Here is a 17,312-nt window from a genome sequence, read left to right as displayed (position 1 = left end):
GGAAAGAGTTCCCACCTAATAGTCTGGAGGACTTGAGCCAGCATTGACTGAAGGTGGTTATGTAGTGGATGGCCTATTAACGAGGCCTCAAAAATAGTATTTCAGAAGCTTGTTACTCAGAGTGCAATCCAAAACCATCTGGGCATGAATGTTAGGGCCCACCCCAGATCTACTCAATTAGAATCCGCAGTTTAACAAGATCCCCAAGTGACTTGTAAGCACATTAAAGTTTGAGAAGCACCGGTTTAAAAGACAGGATTGTAGGCAGGCGAGATAAATCCCTTCTCATGGGCCTCCTGTATCTCACAGTAACTTCCACTCCCAGGCTGCTCTAGTTACAGCCAAGCAAATGTTCCTTGAATGTAGAGAAGCCTTTCCTAGCTCCGTGCTCTTGTTTATTGCCGAGTTGTTCCTTCTGCCAGGAATCTCCTTGTTTCTCATATAAAATGAAAACTCTTGAAATTCTGCTTCCAGGAACCTGCTCAGAGCCCAGGGCCAAGTAATCTCTTCCGACTGGCTCAAGCCTTTGCCTGTGCCTATCTCATTGCATTGAGACCTTCCTGCCTGATACCACCCATATTCTGCACTTACTGTCCGCTCCTTCCGATAAACTCCTGGTTGACAATAGTTTCTCTCTGTGTATCTGTACAATTTCTGCCTGTGCAATTTCTCTTGTATCTCTCTCCTTTAGCACTTAGCATGGTAATGGGCACACAGAAGGCTCTTTGTAGATGGGGTTGAATTGAATTAAAATAGATTTCCTAAAAGCTCACAAAGGGAGACCTATTCAGAATAACCAAGAAAAAAGCTCCCAAAAAACTGTCTGCAGAAGGAGGCTATATTCTCCTATCTACCCTTCTCCTTAGCCTTGCAATGCCTGCCCTGGGTTGGACTTTTAGCTGCTTTGTGTTCTAGTATATTCAAGGCTCAGAAACAGAGTTCTATACAATTTTCTTATATTTTCCTTTGGAAAATGGAGAAAATATAAAAAAGCTTCACTCCCTAAATACTTGTTAATCATGCAGACAACATGAAAAAAATTATTTGTGGTTTACCATGCCACTGAATCAGTGGTGGTGCGGGGGAGAAGTGGGGGCTTGAGCTTATTTTCCTTTTTAGTTGCTCAAGTCTGCTTTCCTGGAGCGTTCTGACCCACATACTTATGTCAGTAGTCACAAGTCTCTAATGCTCCCCACTCCTAGAAATGAAAGATAAATGGCATATATATAAACTTATATTTGTTAGAATTGATTTCCTGTTTTAATTGAAGATACAATATACCAGTTTTTTCCAGCAACAAAAACATGTGTGCTCTGATTATATCTATCACTCCTTCTTGGATTAGGGTAAGTCTGAGAAAGGAAAGAAACAGTGACAGAAACACACTCCCCAATGGTATCTTTTCACTTCCCTTAAATAGATGCAGGTTTTCTTTTTTCATGTGTAATTACAAGCTAAAAATATCAATAATGTGAAGTACAATTTATGCTGTGACTGCCCTTTCAAAGTGAGCATTCTTTGTCTAATTCAGGTGGAGAATTTCCGCCTCTGGATTTTTAAAAATTCATCCAGCCTCACGCCTTTTGGTGAGATTTTCACTTTCTTTGCTACGCAGAAAGTGGTCAGGAAATTCATTTTTATACTATGCGTCTCAGGTCCCCAAACTGCTTGTGGCAAGTACCTCCTGGTTGTTGACAATCAACAGAGCGATGAAAATTAACCCACAAGACTGCACATCTGGAAGCCCTAGAACAGTTACCCAAACTGGTGAGCCATTGAAGCTTCATCTCTTTGAGAGCCTCAGACTGTTTGGAAAGCCACTGCCTAGCAAATATGGACTAGAAAGCCTCTGTGTCTACAAATCACATCTACAGCTTTTATACAGTTCCTAAAAATATGTAACAAATGTTACCAACCAATTAACCAACTAACAAACTGGCCGAATAAAAATAAGCAAAATGCGAAACCATACAATTTTCACGAAAACCCCAACTGTAAGAGAAGAAAGAGCGACCTACAAATGTGAGAATTAGGGAAGTGGGGACATATTTTTCCAGGCCCACGAGTAAGCGGTCTTGACCTTGGGGCTCTACCTTCTAATCCTCCTCAAAAGATTGCACAATTCTTCATTCATATTTCATTAGAAAATATCCTGATGGAGAGAAGTCTTGGATGGGGAAGAGGTGAGAGGAGGGTATGAACATATTGACAATGACATTAAACTGCCTCTGAGTATGTGAGAGGCTTGCCTTAGTAAAGACTGAATTGTTTTCTGTGTCCATCTCATAAACTCCTATCTGTAAATGGCAGGCAGAGTGTAGAGAGAACCCAGGGCTGTTACAAAAGGAAGAGCCCAGAGAATTGAGAAATTTGTTCAATGTCACACATCTTGTTCATGTTTAGTCCAAGGAGGGTTAGCCCAGGATCCTGCCTCTTTCCAATACACATACTCTGTTTCTGAGTGAACTTTCTCACAATTAGAGAAACACAAAGATGCCATGAACAAGCCCCAGGGAAGCTTCGGAGCGGAGGCCAGGATGGAAAGACCATGTGGACTGCCTGATACCAATTCCTGCATTAGATGAGGAAATAAATAAACTCTTTTTAAAGTTCCACCCAATCCTGAGATTCTATAGCTCTGAGAGAGAAGAATATGTTGCTCATATGCCAGGCAGTGGGAACAGACTCAAGAGACTGGAAGGCTGGAAGAGGAAGAGTAGATTGCCTACTTGTGGAAGTCCTCGATGCAGTGGATGAGGCCGCCAGCATCCACAGTGAAAGGGATCCCATCCAGGCTGCGGTGGCACATCACACAGGTAAAGCAGTGAGGATGATAGGCCTTCCCGGTGGCTCGGAGAATCCTCTCCATGATAGGTTTAGAGCAAACGCTGCACTGCTCCAGGGTATTCTGGAGAGGAAAAGAAAAATGACAATGATAGGCCAGGGCCTGCGGCACTCCATTTATGCAGTAACTTATAGCATGACAAGCAATGTTGTAGAACACATTGGCTCATATGATTTTCACAGTCGGTACTCAGAGGAAGTTGGAGTGTACATCTTTATCATAGAGAAAAGAAAACACAATCGGATGGATCAAGTGGTTTTTCTAAGGTCACCCAGGTAATAGGTAGCAAATGTAGGATTTAAAACACGCCTTCTTATTCCTGTCCTTGTTTCTTTCCACTACAGCAGGGGTGACGGCAAACGTTTCTGTAAAGGCCCACAGCGTATACATTTCTGGCTTTCTTGTAACAGCTCAAATTTGCCTTTGTAGTAAGATGCAGCCATAGACAGTATGTAACCAAATAGACATGGTTGTGCTTTAGTAAAACTTTATTTGAAAAGCAGGTGGTGGGCTGGATTTGGCCCATGGCTGTAATTTTTTGACCCCTGAACTATACAACCCTGGTTCTCCATGGGAAGAATGCTATACTATTTCTCAAACTTGCTTCATCATTAAAGACCTAGTGGGGTCACCGAGGCCCCCTAACATTTTAGAGAGTGTTCCGTTGATGACTGAGACTTGCAGAGCATGCTCGCTGCAGATTCCAATCAGAATGCAGCACAACCAATGAGGCTTTTGATCATTGAAAGCCTTGATTCAAACACCATCTCCAAGTTTAGTGTTGTGAATTCTTAATGGACATGTTGAACCTAAAGGGGTTCCAGTTTTGAGAAATGAATTAAGAAAGTTAATTTATCTGCCTTTAAAAATATACTGAGCTTTAAAAAATATATACCCTCCTTAAAGGGTATACCATTTATGGAGTCAGGACTTAGAAAGACTGATAAAATTAGCTGTTAACATTCCATTCTTCCCCAGAATCCCATGGTGCCTTACCAAATAACCATGTTTCACATGTAATATGCTATATTCCAACTGAGATGTCTGGACTGACTCACTGAGTTTGCAATCTAAACTAAACCTGGGATGGAGATCTGATTAGAAAGGTGTAGAACTGAGAGGGATGTGGAAATTAAGGAGTAATTGCTCTCTTATCATGAGAACCTTTAAATAGCCATTAGGCAAGAATGCCTGTGGGTAGATATCTAGCGTGCTGATGTCTCAGCTACAGCAATGGTCTCTGATGGGCTTCCTTATTTGCTTCTCTCTTCTGTAATACTTCCATATCCCCAAAGTGACTTCCAGTTTCCTTTCCAAACCACAGATGTGACCAATTGTCTTGTTAGCAAAACTTATATGGCTCCACAATATAAAAAGATCTAGTTCCATACCTGATATTTCACTTCTCTTTCTAGGCTGATTCCCCTCATGTCTCAGACTGCTCACACTTTTTCAAACCTATAAGAAATTTCCATACTCCTGTGCATTGGCTAATGCCTGAAATGAATCACAATTTCCCATTCTGACTGTTCAAGTTATGGATCAGAAGGCAACTCCGCCATGAAGCCTTCCTCGATGTCCTCATTTGAAATAAACTGCTTCCTTTTCTCCCCTTCCCGAGCACATTATTTACATTGCTTGCAGCACTCACGGTATTCTCTGTATTAACATTATTTGCATGTATGTCTTTTTCCTCTACTAGACCATAATTTCCTTAAGGACCAGGACTATGTCTTAAGAATGTATTTCTCTCTCCCATACAACACCCAGTATAGCACTTGGAATAAAAATAGGCCCAGGATGTATGTGTCAAAAGGAATGAATAAAGGCATATTATGTACATCCCACCCTGGCAGCACACTGCTGGCCTGACTCCTCTGGCTCTGGAATCCATCCCAAGATGAATTGGTAAATCCATCACCATTCTCTCAAAGCTGCGGTTGCCGAAAGTTCCAAAATTGCTTAGTATGCCTCTGGTCACAGTCTAAACTCATGGAAACTATTAACCTATTTCCATTCCTCCACCCCCTATTTTGAAGTGGTGGGATTAAAATAGCAGAAAAAACATAAGAAGAGAGTCTGAAGATGATGATGGTCTGGACAATGAGGGCCCTGATGCTTTCTACCCTGGTGATCTGAGCTAATGTGGCTGGAAACTGTCTTCCCAGGACTTGTGCTTTGTTCCTCTGTGGGTTTTACTATTTTTTTTTTTTTCTTTTTTAAAGGCAGCCCTGTAATGGAGTTGAACAAACCAGAAAATGCTTGACCAAAAAATGTTTTTGTTTGCATTGAGGCTTGGCTGCAAGATTCAGCCCATTTGCTTAAAACCATCAGCAACATATAAGGTTGAGTTGGTCTTTAAGGAAATTTTTGATGGTCTATGGAAGCACTGTTTAAAGGGCAGGTAATCAGAACATTTCTGTTATAAAGGAAAAACTAAAATATACGTAAAGAGAGACTATTATAAAATGCCCTTAAATCAGAAAACAAAGCAGACTAGCCAGCTCTCTTTACTGTACTCTTTTTCTAGTCTCCAGCTGGTGTACTGGGACCCTTATACATATCTTTTCGAGAAAAGATAAAGACTCTTACAAAGTCAAGGAGTCAAGGACGGAGCTGTAAGTTCCTCTAGTTCAGGCCTCTGATTTCACAGGTGAGAAAACAGACCTGGAACACTGACACAGTTGAACTTGGGAGTACATTAAGGGCAGAGAAAGGACTGGTATCACAGTTTCCTGACTCCTAATAATTCAGAGAAGTATCCGACCAATTCATTATGTAGCCACAGAGAGGAAAAGTTGCTAGATAAAGAACATAAATTCTCCTTCTGGTTTTGTCAACATCCACTGTGTGTGACCTTGGGTAAATAATTTCTTCTTTCTAGACCTCAGTTTTCTTGTCTGTAAAACAAAAACTCCAATTCTACAATTTTACTCTGTGACATATCAGTGTTAATCACAATAGGAAAAGGCCAATGTTTCCATTACTAGATTTATACTAGAAACTACTGGGTAAGCACTCATCTGAGATTGGCAAGAAGGGTTCATGTGTTGGAAACCTGGACTATATAACCTTTGCTATGTCTCCTCACTTGGAATTCCATAAATTGCTAATGGGAGAATTTCAAGCACCATAAATTATCTTTGTGCCTACTTATAGAAGGTTATTTTAAAGTCAGATGAAAAGATGCAGTTTTCACATAAACATGAGGCTTTTCTAATGTATGTTAAAATGAAAGAATTAATCAATATTTTTCAAGGAAATAAAAAAAGAAATTAGAAGTCTCCAGCAAAAATGTGGAAGAAGGACATCTATAAGTACATCTATCTATGCAAATCATATCTTGTAAGTGGAGTAGGGGTGCTATGTTTGATACATGGGGAAGTAGGAGGGAAGAGCACACTCTAGCATAAGAACCTTCAAAATCAGTACAGTGCTTCCTGAGCTGGCTCTGCAACCATCACTACTGCTTTTCCCATGGACCCCATCTTCCAGCTGTCACCGAGCTTTCTGCCACATCTTCAATAAGCTGCATTCTTCTACTACCCCGCATCCTTTTTTTTTTGCCTAGAGAATACATACTCATTCTTCAAAGTTAAGCTTCAAAGTTACCTCTTCTGCAAAACCTTTCCTAATTCTCCCTCTGCTATACTCCAAGCAAAATAAGTCACTTCTTTCACTCCCATAAATTGTATGATGCTTCTCCTACAATAGTGAATATAATGTCAACCTCCATGATCAAATTGTGCCCAGGCCTCTCTGCCTTTCCCCACTCCACCACTCACTCTAGTGGAGTCGCAGTCATAGGTTGAGTTTCCTAAGAAACAGATTCTCAAACAGAGATTTGCACATGGGAAGTTATTGAAGAGTGTCTTTGAGATCAACACTGGTGGTAGAGTGCAGAAAGTTCCTGGGTTGAGGGAGGAGATGCACTACAATGCATTTACAACAAAGGCTTCTGATGGTTCCATATGGATTCATCTGGAGCTGGAAATGGCCCTGCAGAGTTGTTTTTCCTTGAAACTAGGGGGTAGGGGCTTTACATCCCTGTATCTACCTGTCAATGAGTTCAGGTTGCTCACGAGAAAGAGGAGTGCTCTTGGGTGAAGAGATTCCCTTCAGTTGAGGGTAATTACCAGAGAGGGACGTGGCTATGAACCATCAGCTGCCAATGATCCCAGCAGCTGGGGGAATGAGAAGCTCAGTCCTGCAGGGGGATCTGGGCAGCGCACTACAGCATCCTCAACAATACCCATCCTTGCCCAGGAACTGCATAGTCCATGGCACACAGCAGACAAACTGGAACCAGCTATGAAATACCTTATAGTTTACACTGAATGAAGGGTCTAAATTTTATTCTCTTAAAAAAAATTCTAAGCTTTATTTGAAGATTTTTTAGAAATTTTAGAAAATCTTTTGAGCGGCTACACCAATGAAAGTATAGTTAAAGGGAGAATATGTTAGAGTAGCAGAAAAAAAATAGAAATTAGCTGTTAAAAGGCACAGCTTATAAACTTTTCTGAAATGATGGCAATACAATTATAATAAAAACCAAAAAAGTATAGTGAAAATAAAAATAAAATCACAAACAAATCTTGTACACAAAACTCCTCAAAGCAACTGTTTTTAGAGATACAATCTGGTTGTATCTTTTCTATCCTTGGATATTGCATAAATAACTTCTCTAATTCACAGGCAGAAAAGCTGGAAGAATCATCTGAATATAAATGAAGGTAGCATATAGGTAGCATAAACATTAACTACTAGTTATAGATTATAAATAACATTTCTATAATTTATTGTATAGGTATATATATGTTCAATGATGAGTATTTTATATCAAGAGACGTAAGTATTTGAAGATTCAGAAGACTGCAAAGTGTTGCCATTTAGAAATGTTAAAATTTTCATTTCATAAAATTAAAATGTAATTTTATATTCAGTCTTTTTCTTTTTTTCTTTTTTTTTAAGTACAAAAGCAATACTGAAACAGAAGAGACTCTTGGAAAGATAAGGGTGACATCTCATGTTCTAGATATGGTTTTGGTTTTGTTATGATGAGAATAAAAAAGAACAGAAAGGAGAGTTATAAAATATTAAACCTTTAAAAGTCTTTAGCTATTACTCTAGTCCAGGAATTTTCAACTTCCCTCACTTGCCTCCCTTTCCTATATCCCTTTGTTCAGGGAAAAAAAAATTATTAAGGAAACACCTCTACGAAAGCCAAAAATCACTTCTGGATAAATAGTGTAAAAGGATGGAGCTTGTGGGGAATCCATGTTGTATAGTTTATAAACCATGATTCTAGTCCAACCATCACATTTAAGAAATAAAGACACACAAAGAGAATAGAGCTACTGGAAGATATGAAGTTTGAATATAGGTCTCCTAATTCTCCATCCAGTGAAAAATCCCTCTCCTATATCACACTATACCTACTTCATATTTCAGCAGACACACTCTGTATTGCAAATATAAGGCATCGGGACTGATTACCTGCAAGTTATGTGCATATAAATAAATGAAGAAAACATGTTGAGATTTTAAGACAGTCTTTTTACTGTCAATTACATTGGTTCTCACAGGATAAGATAGAAAACTCATTGTTGGATCTCTAACATCTCAACAGTATCCTTGCATAAAATTGATGCTCTACAAATATAGATTAGATGAAGAATTAATAAATGCTGATAAACACTTTCTATAAAGTAAAATTAATTTATTTAACCATGTAAAACATTTCTATAATCCAGAGCCGCTCAACTGACAGGCTAAGACAAAGTATGCCTCAAGCAGGTTCCAGGTGTGCCACATTTAGGAGTGTCAAAGGGGCCAAATGTTTCCATAGCCCCTGGATGGTCACCTTGTGCCAGGAGAAGCCTCTTCATTTACTCCAGTGTGCTGAATGAATGCCATCATTTTCCACATGAATCATGATGTAAAAAGGGTTGAGAAGAACAGCTCAAGTGTAGGTGTTCCCAACAGGATAGCAGCGCGGTACAGTAAAAAGAGAACAAGGCTATGACTCAGCAAACCTCCACTGAAATGCCAGTACCATTATTTAAACTCAAACGATTATATCACCTAACTTTATTTTGGAATATAAACTTTTTCTTGATTCTGGTAATCAAGGAGGTTTCGCAAATGCTGGTAGAACTTTTGGGATTTTTTTGCAGATAAAGATGTTTTACCTTGATAGTTCTCCCAATGAGCTATAGTACAAAACCTCCCACCCACCAGCTCTGCTTCTCAGTGAGGCATGCATTCTTTATAAAAAGTTTTCTGCACTTTTCAAGTGTCTTTCACCTATATCTATGTCTTAATCTTAATCTATATCTGTATCTATCTCTAGCATGTGTTTCAAAACAGACTAAAAATAATAATAATAATCCTAGCATCATCCCATCTCTATGACTGCCATTTTCTAACCAGACAAAATTCCTACTCCATAGATGAGAATTCTAATTTTTCAAGATAGGAAAATTTTTGAGTCAGTTTGTTAGATGGCATCAAACTCTTAAAATGTGTTTTCTTTTGATGTCATGACTCACACAAAAAAAATGATAGCTACGAAGTAACTGAGAAGTATGTAAAAGAACTTCAACTTTTTTTTATTTTTTGTTCATTTCCACTAATGTTTTGAGCCCAACTCTTGGCATCCGGTGCCTATATTGCCTCAGCTTTCTTATAAATCCCCTTTAAAGAAACTTTTCACATGCTTCTCTGATGAGCAGAACCGGCTCTCCTCTTAATTTAGCATTGCAGATAGCCTAAAAAGTGGAACAAAGTGTTCAACATCCTGGCAGGTACAAGGAAAGAAAGAAAAGACAGACACCAGCCATGCTCTCAGAGGTTCTCAGTGTAGTGGGAGAAGCAGACACTTCTATAAATAGCTGATTAGAGGCAAAGGGCACAATAAATTACTATTGTAGAGGCATGAGTAATGTGTGATGGGAACACAGAGAAGAGAATAATTACTTATGAATGGTGAGGAACAGGTAATGTTCTGGTGGCATATGATTCTGGGAACCTATTCCAGGTGGGATTTGAATTAGCTCTTGAAAAAAATCCATTATAACACTCTTTGGAATTCATGTTGTGTTATAACAAGAGTCTTCATTACCTAAGTCCCAGAAATGCCTACATTGAAATAAAATTCATTTAAGAGGAAAAATATAGAAACAAAATCAGTGTATTGGGCAGCACTGGTGAAGGGGAACTCAGTTTCCAGAGATAAACAGCTATATGTCAAACTAACACAAACAAAAACACTATTTTGTATGACTATTAACATAGAATTTATAAAAAAAATCTGACAAGATTTTCTGTTTATATTTGGACTAAATAAACTAAAACTAAAATTGAGAAATATGTCCTAAAACCATGAGGAAAAAAGCCAACAAAAAGGACAAAAATATCAGGACAATTAGGTCATTTTATTTAATTTTTCCAAGAGTCACAATCACATTCTTCACAAAGTAAATAATTCCCTATGGTTTACTTTGAAGTATTTGAGTTGGGATTATGACCTGAGCTTTAGTAAATTAAACAAACAAACAAACCATTGAAGGACATTTAGTTTGTTTACACCTTGAGGCCCAGGGATGCTATTTTACCTTAAAACGTGTAGCCCTTGTGATATGCTAATTCTTCCAAAACACTTCTCTTGAATGTCTCCTAACCCCTGAGAAATATAATGGAGATAGGAGGCTGGGAATTGATAAGTATGTCAAAATTTCATGCCAGGAACCAAATTACAAGATCACAGCACTCCACTGAGACTATTGTGAAAGAGGAAAAAGAAAAAGAATAAAATTCCTTTCCTTTTAAGCCAAATCAGATCATAGACTTGCCTTTACAACATCTTCAAGGCACAGTCTGTTGAGACTTGTTAAGTCAGGAACCAGAGCAGAGTCTATCACATGGAAAGAGAATTAATAATAGATTCAAGAGACCTGGGTTTGAAAGTCTAGACAATTTTCTTGACTTCTCTGGCCTTTTGATTCCTCACCTACTAACCAAGATTGCAAATGTCTACAATGTAGTGTTGTGAGGACTAAATGCATGAAAACAAACAACCGGTATCTGGCTATATAATAATTTTTAGTTTCGGCTAATTCTTCTTACAAATTCTAAGAGGGCTAGAACATATATTTAATTAACTTTTCATTCTTTGATCATTTAATTGAATTACTATTTTAAGCACTACGGTTCTATTTTTTTTCCTGTTTTTTTCATTCACCATTCTATTCTATATTTTACAACTTTACTTTTTAAAAAATAGATTATTTAAGAAATCTTGTTATAATACTCTGGGACAACTGGATAATGTCATAACATAAAATGGGTTAATGAATTCCTAAGAGATTTTTCTCCTGCTTCCCTGAGAATTTTGTGGAAAAGTTGTTTTGACTTCTATGTAAACATTATTATACCCCAAACCCATATATTTCTTAATTTTTCATAAAAGTAATTTACATTATTTAATATTCTCCTAACAAAAAACCTACCGCTTTTTCTGGTAGAATCTTTAGAGTTGACTACGTATGCAGAAGCAAGACTTCATTTAATCTCCACAACAATGTTGTAGTAGGTAGAGTAGTAGAAATCCTCTCCCCACGACATGCCACATGACTATAAACATGGTCAAGATTAAACCTATGTCTTCTAAGACCAAAGACAAAGATGACTTTAGACATAGAAGACAGAGATTCATTCTTTTACTTCACTCTGTCCTCCAATTAACAGGTTTCTCCTACATCTTTCGATCTCCTTCCGTATGGTGATAATTACATTGAATGTAGTTATTGGTCTTCAGTAAACTGCTGTGCCATAACCTTTCACAAAAGCATGGTCTGCTTGGGCTTGAAAAAATGGTTAAAATCATCTTGTCCAACTCTCTCACTTTATATACTGGGACACTGCATTCAGGGAATTTGATTGCCTGATGTCGTAAAAAGTAGACTAAGGGCTGAGTTCAGGACTCAGATGCTCTGGTTTCTACACAGTACTCTTTTCCAAACCCCACACTAGATCTTTTTTAGAATACCGAAACTTCTCCTTGGTATTCTGGCCGTTGTTAAGAATAAGAATATGACAACTAATGTTGATTAGTTATTGATATAATTATTTACATCACCAACGAAAAATCATTGGTCTGAGTAAGCTACATTACTTGGGTTTTTGCCACTGTCACATGGATAAATATGGAGGCCCTCTAGCCAATAACTAAGAGGAGATATCCTATTCTCGACCTCATGGCATGATGTCTTAGGTCATAATTCCTGTTACCAGCAATTTGTAAACAGTGGTTAATTAATAAACCTGTGCACTGAGGCAGTCACTTTCCAGAATGGGTGGAATTTCACAGCATCTTGAACAAAATTCCATAATCTGAGTGAGAATTTTGTCATCTATAGAATGCAATACTAATTATTCTGCTCTGTCTACCTCCCAGAACTGTGCAAGTTAAATGAGATAAATGTAAAATACACTTCTTTAAGAATGTAAAGAGATTAAAGATACTGTTACAAAGTCCTTCCCTCTGAGCAAAATTACTGTTCCACGTGAGGACTGACCCTAATTTTTGGTTCTTGAGTCTCTGGCCAATCAGCTAAGCATACTTTCCATTACTCTCATTATTAGAGAGAAGCAGACAATATGAGATGTCCACATAGACCTCCACAAAACTATGCGTATTAAGTTGAGGAAAATATAATGTTTTTTTCCTTCATTTTTGTTGTTTTGTTTTCAACAGACATTTTTTCTTCTTATATTTTTCTTTAGTGTACATACCTGGAACACCTTATAAGTTACAGAACAGAGAAATCTGTATACAGAGAAATCTCATGGAACATACAGTTTGTTGCAGATAATTCTTGGCAGGGTCCATTTTCTTGACTTAACTATAATCAAGGCCCAACTAAACCCCTGGTGCTGGTGCTTATGAGACACCATCTTGACAATGTTCAATCATGTCATCTCCAATTTAGAGTGAACAGGAGGCTCCAGTGGGAAAAACGGCTTACCTTTGGGTCACAATGCTAACTCTAGCACTAACTGGAGTTGTTGAAACAAGAATCGTTGAAACAGATATTTATGGAGACCCTGCATGGCACAGTGATAAGGAGACACAACCTTAAGCTAAGAACTATGCTCTCATCTTGTGAAGACAACCCACTGGCAGTGATACCTGTGCAAAGCTTTTCTTTATATGGGCCTAATTCTTTTTTTGCCTATACAGTAAGACACTTACTTAAGTTAATAGACCTCTTGGTCCCTTGAAGCTCTGTGATCGATTTGAGGAGCGAACATAAGTTTCATTAGGGCAGAGCTCTTTGTATACTTCACTGTTTCACCTCCAGTTCACTCAACAATGTCTAGCACATAGAAGGAGCTCAGTAAATATTTTATTAAGTGAATGAATAACTGGGAATGTGTGGCCCAATACCTACTCCCATACATATACCCTGTATTTCATCAACATCCTCAGAAGGCCTTCTGTCACCATCCTATTTAAGCAGTCCTCTCTCCTAAGCCAGACTCTGTCTCATTACCCTGTTATTCTCTTCATAGTGCTTATTGCTATTTGATAGTGCCTCATGCATTCAGTTGCTGACAGGCTTATTGCTTATCTCCCTACCAGTCTGTTTGAGACACTACTGCATTCACAGCTTCTGGAGCAGTGCTTAACACATAACTGGCACTTAATAAGTATTTGTTGAATGAAAAATGTAAATGACACAGAACTACCTAACATCTAAGTTCTCTCTAACTCTTGGGTTCTTTCATTTTATCTCAGCAAGAGTATATTTGTTTTAAAAAAAAATTTGTGCTGCAAATTTTGCTGAGGATGTAAATGATCAGAAGTTAATCACACAACATAGTAGGTGGGCCAATGCCTTTTTTTTTTTTTTTTTTTTAGTGTATTTGTTAACTATGGGTAACTGACCCATCTGGGGGTAAAATCTAAAACCAGGGTTTAAGTAATGATGTTTTCAGCTATGTGTATACATAGCTTGCCTGCCTGCCTGCACATTGCAGATCACAATTAAATCCATTGTGAATCATCCATTAGAATCAAGATCTGCAAGCAGAGACTAGAAATGTTCCCAATATCATTCGGCTCACATGTTGGTTTCCTTCTGAGTTGCCTGAACTCAGCTCTGCTAAGATGTTTATTTCTACCCGGCTTTATGAATTGCAATTACTTCCTAAATTATAGCAAGCCACAAGTGATCTGAGCCAAACAACTAGGGTCACGGAAGGTCTCTCCTTGTAGTCCTGGGGATGACAGAAAAGCTTGTTTGAACCAATCTTGATCCTCTTTCAAAAGAAAGGGAAAACTTTAAGCCTCTAACTCCTGGGAGTGGCAAAGAGAACAGCCAGAGGGCCATGAGCTAACTTCGATTCTCCAGAGATCGGTTGAACAGATTTGGCTTCTGTTGAAAACAAGCCCTTCTAATTATACTTCTGCCAGTGGAAGAAAAAAGACAGCACCAAAGCTTAGAAAGGCCATTAAGACATGCCAGCATGAGGACTGCAATTGTGTAGTTCCCTTCCGAACACAGCACTGCTGATGTGTACGTCAAGCACCCAGCTCTGGAACCCATCCACGCGAATGTAACCTTTTGAAGAGTACAAAGGAAGTCGGAGAAGTGATTTGCTTCCTTTACACTGTATCTTGGCTGTAATATTTTCTGACCCTAGAAATAAAATAATTCCATATTTTGGTTCCTCTCACCACCCCCCCACACCAAAAGTGGTTTACATTAAGTAGATAGGAATGGCACAGACGAGTACGGGGGTTTCCATCGTGTAACTGTTGAAAGACAAAGGAGATAGAAAATCCAGATGTTTTCTCTTTGCTGCTGCAAAAAGGTGGTTGGATAACTCTTTCAGCGTCTCTGGAATGCAAATTTTTTGTCACAGTTTAGCAGTCTTTTTTGGATTTCAACACAGTGAACTAACACTTTCCTGAATTCCAAGACCTCCAGAGAACCAGATGGATGAGAGAAAATGGGAAAAAAGAACCCACACTACTTGAAAAAGGTATGAATTTCTCACTCTGCATCTAGCCAAAAGTTCTGAAAATTAGAAGAGCGAAATCACTTTTGGTTTGTTCAAATGCATGCCATCTTAGCGTTGTTTGTGGTGGAATAAAAAGAAAAATTTAAAGTGACTTGATGGTTTAGAGTCTGTGTTCAGTTTAAGCTAGGAAGCAAACTTTCACAGAATTGATGTGTTTACTATCAAAGGCAGGAAAGAATTTCGATGGAAGAGATTACTCAAAAGGAGTATTTTATATGCTTGTGCTCTAAAGCCAGTGACTACTCCTCAATACCAAACTTTTTAACTTGACACTCAAGGCTCTTCAGGATATTGTCTTACCTCCCTTTTCCAGGTACCTATCCTATCGTTCTCCAAATACAGTCTTCATTCCTGTCAATGTAAACATTTTAACACTCTGCGCTTGTTCTTGCAGGCCTTTACTTCCATTGTTGCCTCTGCTTTGAACATTTTTATAAACAAGGTAGATGTCTCAAGTTTCAAGGACCAGGATATGTGAATGTTACCTCCTCTATTAATCATTCCCCTACTCTCTATTCTTTCAAAGCTCAGTTCACACCTTCATTGTAGCAGGCATTCTGTGTGTAGTGTTACCTGTTTAGATGCTATGGAAAATGCTATGACAAAGCACACCTTCTGAAGATGACAATGTCAACACATATCCCCATCCCACATCCTCTTCTTCCAATGTGATCCTGACAGTCCCCCAGGGAGAAGTGAGGGCCTGGAAGGACATCTGTAACTGCATGGCCAATGGAATGCAGTAGAGGTGATGTTATATGACTCCCAATGCTACTCATGAAATGTGATATGATTTTCTTGAGACATATAACTTTGAAGTCCTGAGTTGCCATGTTGGAAGTTGGGATATCTGAAGCTGCCATGGCAAAGAGATTACATGCAGGTAGAGGGAGATGCTCGAATAAGCCCAGTTGTTACAAAACAGCTGTTCAAGTATTCCTAGCCCAGGTGTCAGACATGTGGGTGAAGAAGCCTTTGAGAGATTTCAAACTCAGAAATCTCATGGGAGACCCCAAGCCAGAATTACTCAGTTGAGATGCTATCAAATTCCTGACCCACCAAATTGTCAGAGCTAATAAATGATGATTGTTCTTAATAGCCACTAAGTTTTTGAGTGGTTAGTTATGTAGTCATAGTAATTAAAACATAGGCACAGCTTCCATATTTGATTATGAGATCTTCAATGACAAGGAATTAATTTTTTTTTTTCCAGCACAGAAGAGAGTGAATGAAATATGGGAAGGATTGTTCATTGAATAAAAATGCTTGAGTGAATAAATATTAACTTTTGGACATAGCCGCATAAAATTAATGCACTCTAACTTCATGAAGCTTGTTAGGTTTATTTAGTTAAGGTATTTCATGCAACAATAATGCCCAAACCATATGATTGCAAAATAGATCTTCCTCTACACAGTGGACAATGTGGTTTTCAAATTCCATAAGTTATTGTTTATTCTCAGTAATAGCATGAGAATAAATTTGTATAGGAATATATGTATAGAATTGCTTTTCTTCAGAAGTATTCGGTATCATTCTTAACATCTCTGCATATGAAAATACTTTTAGTGGGGACGTCGAGTAATAAAGACAATTTATCTATTGCACAGTCGAAAAAATTAAGGAGCTAGAATTTTGCGTAGAATCACGGAGTAACATCAGTGAGAATGACCTTAGGGGTCATCTGGCCCAGTCAATTTGATCCATTAATTTCATCTATAACATCCCCACTCAATCAGTCAGTGCTTGTGCTGCCCCTGAAACTGCATGCATCATGTCCAGTCATAGCAGACTCTCTTGGAAGATGTGCATTCCACTAGAAGGTCTAATTATTAGTCTTTATTATTTTGATTTAAATCCCTTTTATCTCACTGACCCCACTTCTGCCCTCTAAGGACAAAGCTGTTGCCTTTTCTATGTACTAGTCCTAAAGAGTAGTGAAAATACATCCTCCTCCCCTCCCAGCCTCCTCTTTATTGGGATAAATACCTGGTTTCCTTCAACAATATCTTATGGAACATGATTTTTGTCGATTTTCGTCACGATCACTCTCCTCTGCAAAAAGTTCTAGTTTGCCAGGTTTCCTTCAATGTGTGGGGCACAGAAATGAACTCATCATTTTAGGAACTGATGCTTCCCCTGTGATGCACACTCCTCTTTCTATGAGTGCAGCCAAAGAGTGCATTTACTTTTCTGTGGTCCTACACATTACTATTGATCTTGGGGTCAGATTGTCTCCCCTATACATCTTTTTCCTTTTCTTTCTTTCTTTCTTTTCTTTCTTTCTCTCTCTCTCTCTCTCCTCTCTCTCTCTCTCTCTCTCTTTCTTTCTTTCTTTCTTTCTTTCTTTCTTTCTTTCTTTCTTTCTTTCTTTTTT

The 17,312-nt window shown here is 38.3% G+C and overlaps 1 protein-coding gene across 25 annotated transcripts in view; it reads right to left on the bottom strand.

Moving 5' to 3' along the window:
• The window catches only part of LPP (LIM domain containing preferred translocation partner in lipoma), a 613,522-nt gene that overhangs the window by 18,320 nt on the left and 577,890 nt on the right, over nucleotides 1-17,312 (bottom strand). For all 25 annotated transcript variants that reach the window (XM_025042205.1, XM_025042204.1, XM_015599903.2 and 22 more), the window contains one exon: nucleotides 2,730-2,908. In XM_025042205.1, the coding sequence (XP_024897973.1) occupies nucleotides 2,730-2,908 (179 nt within the window). The remainder of the gene's footprint in view (nucleotides 1-2,729; nucleotides 2,909-17,312) is intronic.

This window comes from Pteropus alecto, unplaced genomic scaffold (genome assembly GCF_000325575.1).
Source record: "Pteropus alecto unplaced genomic scaffold, ASM32557v1 scaffold88, whole genome shotgun sequence".
In the NCBI taxonomy this organism is placed as follows: Eukaryota; Metazoa; Chordata; class Mammalia; order Chiroptera; family Pteropodidae; genus Pteropus; species Pteropus alecto.
Note: the sequence above shows the minus strand (reverse complement) of the source record. Positions and strands in the feature narration are given on the sequence as shown.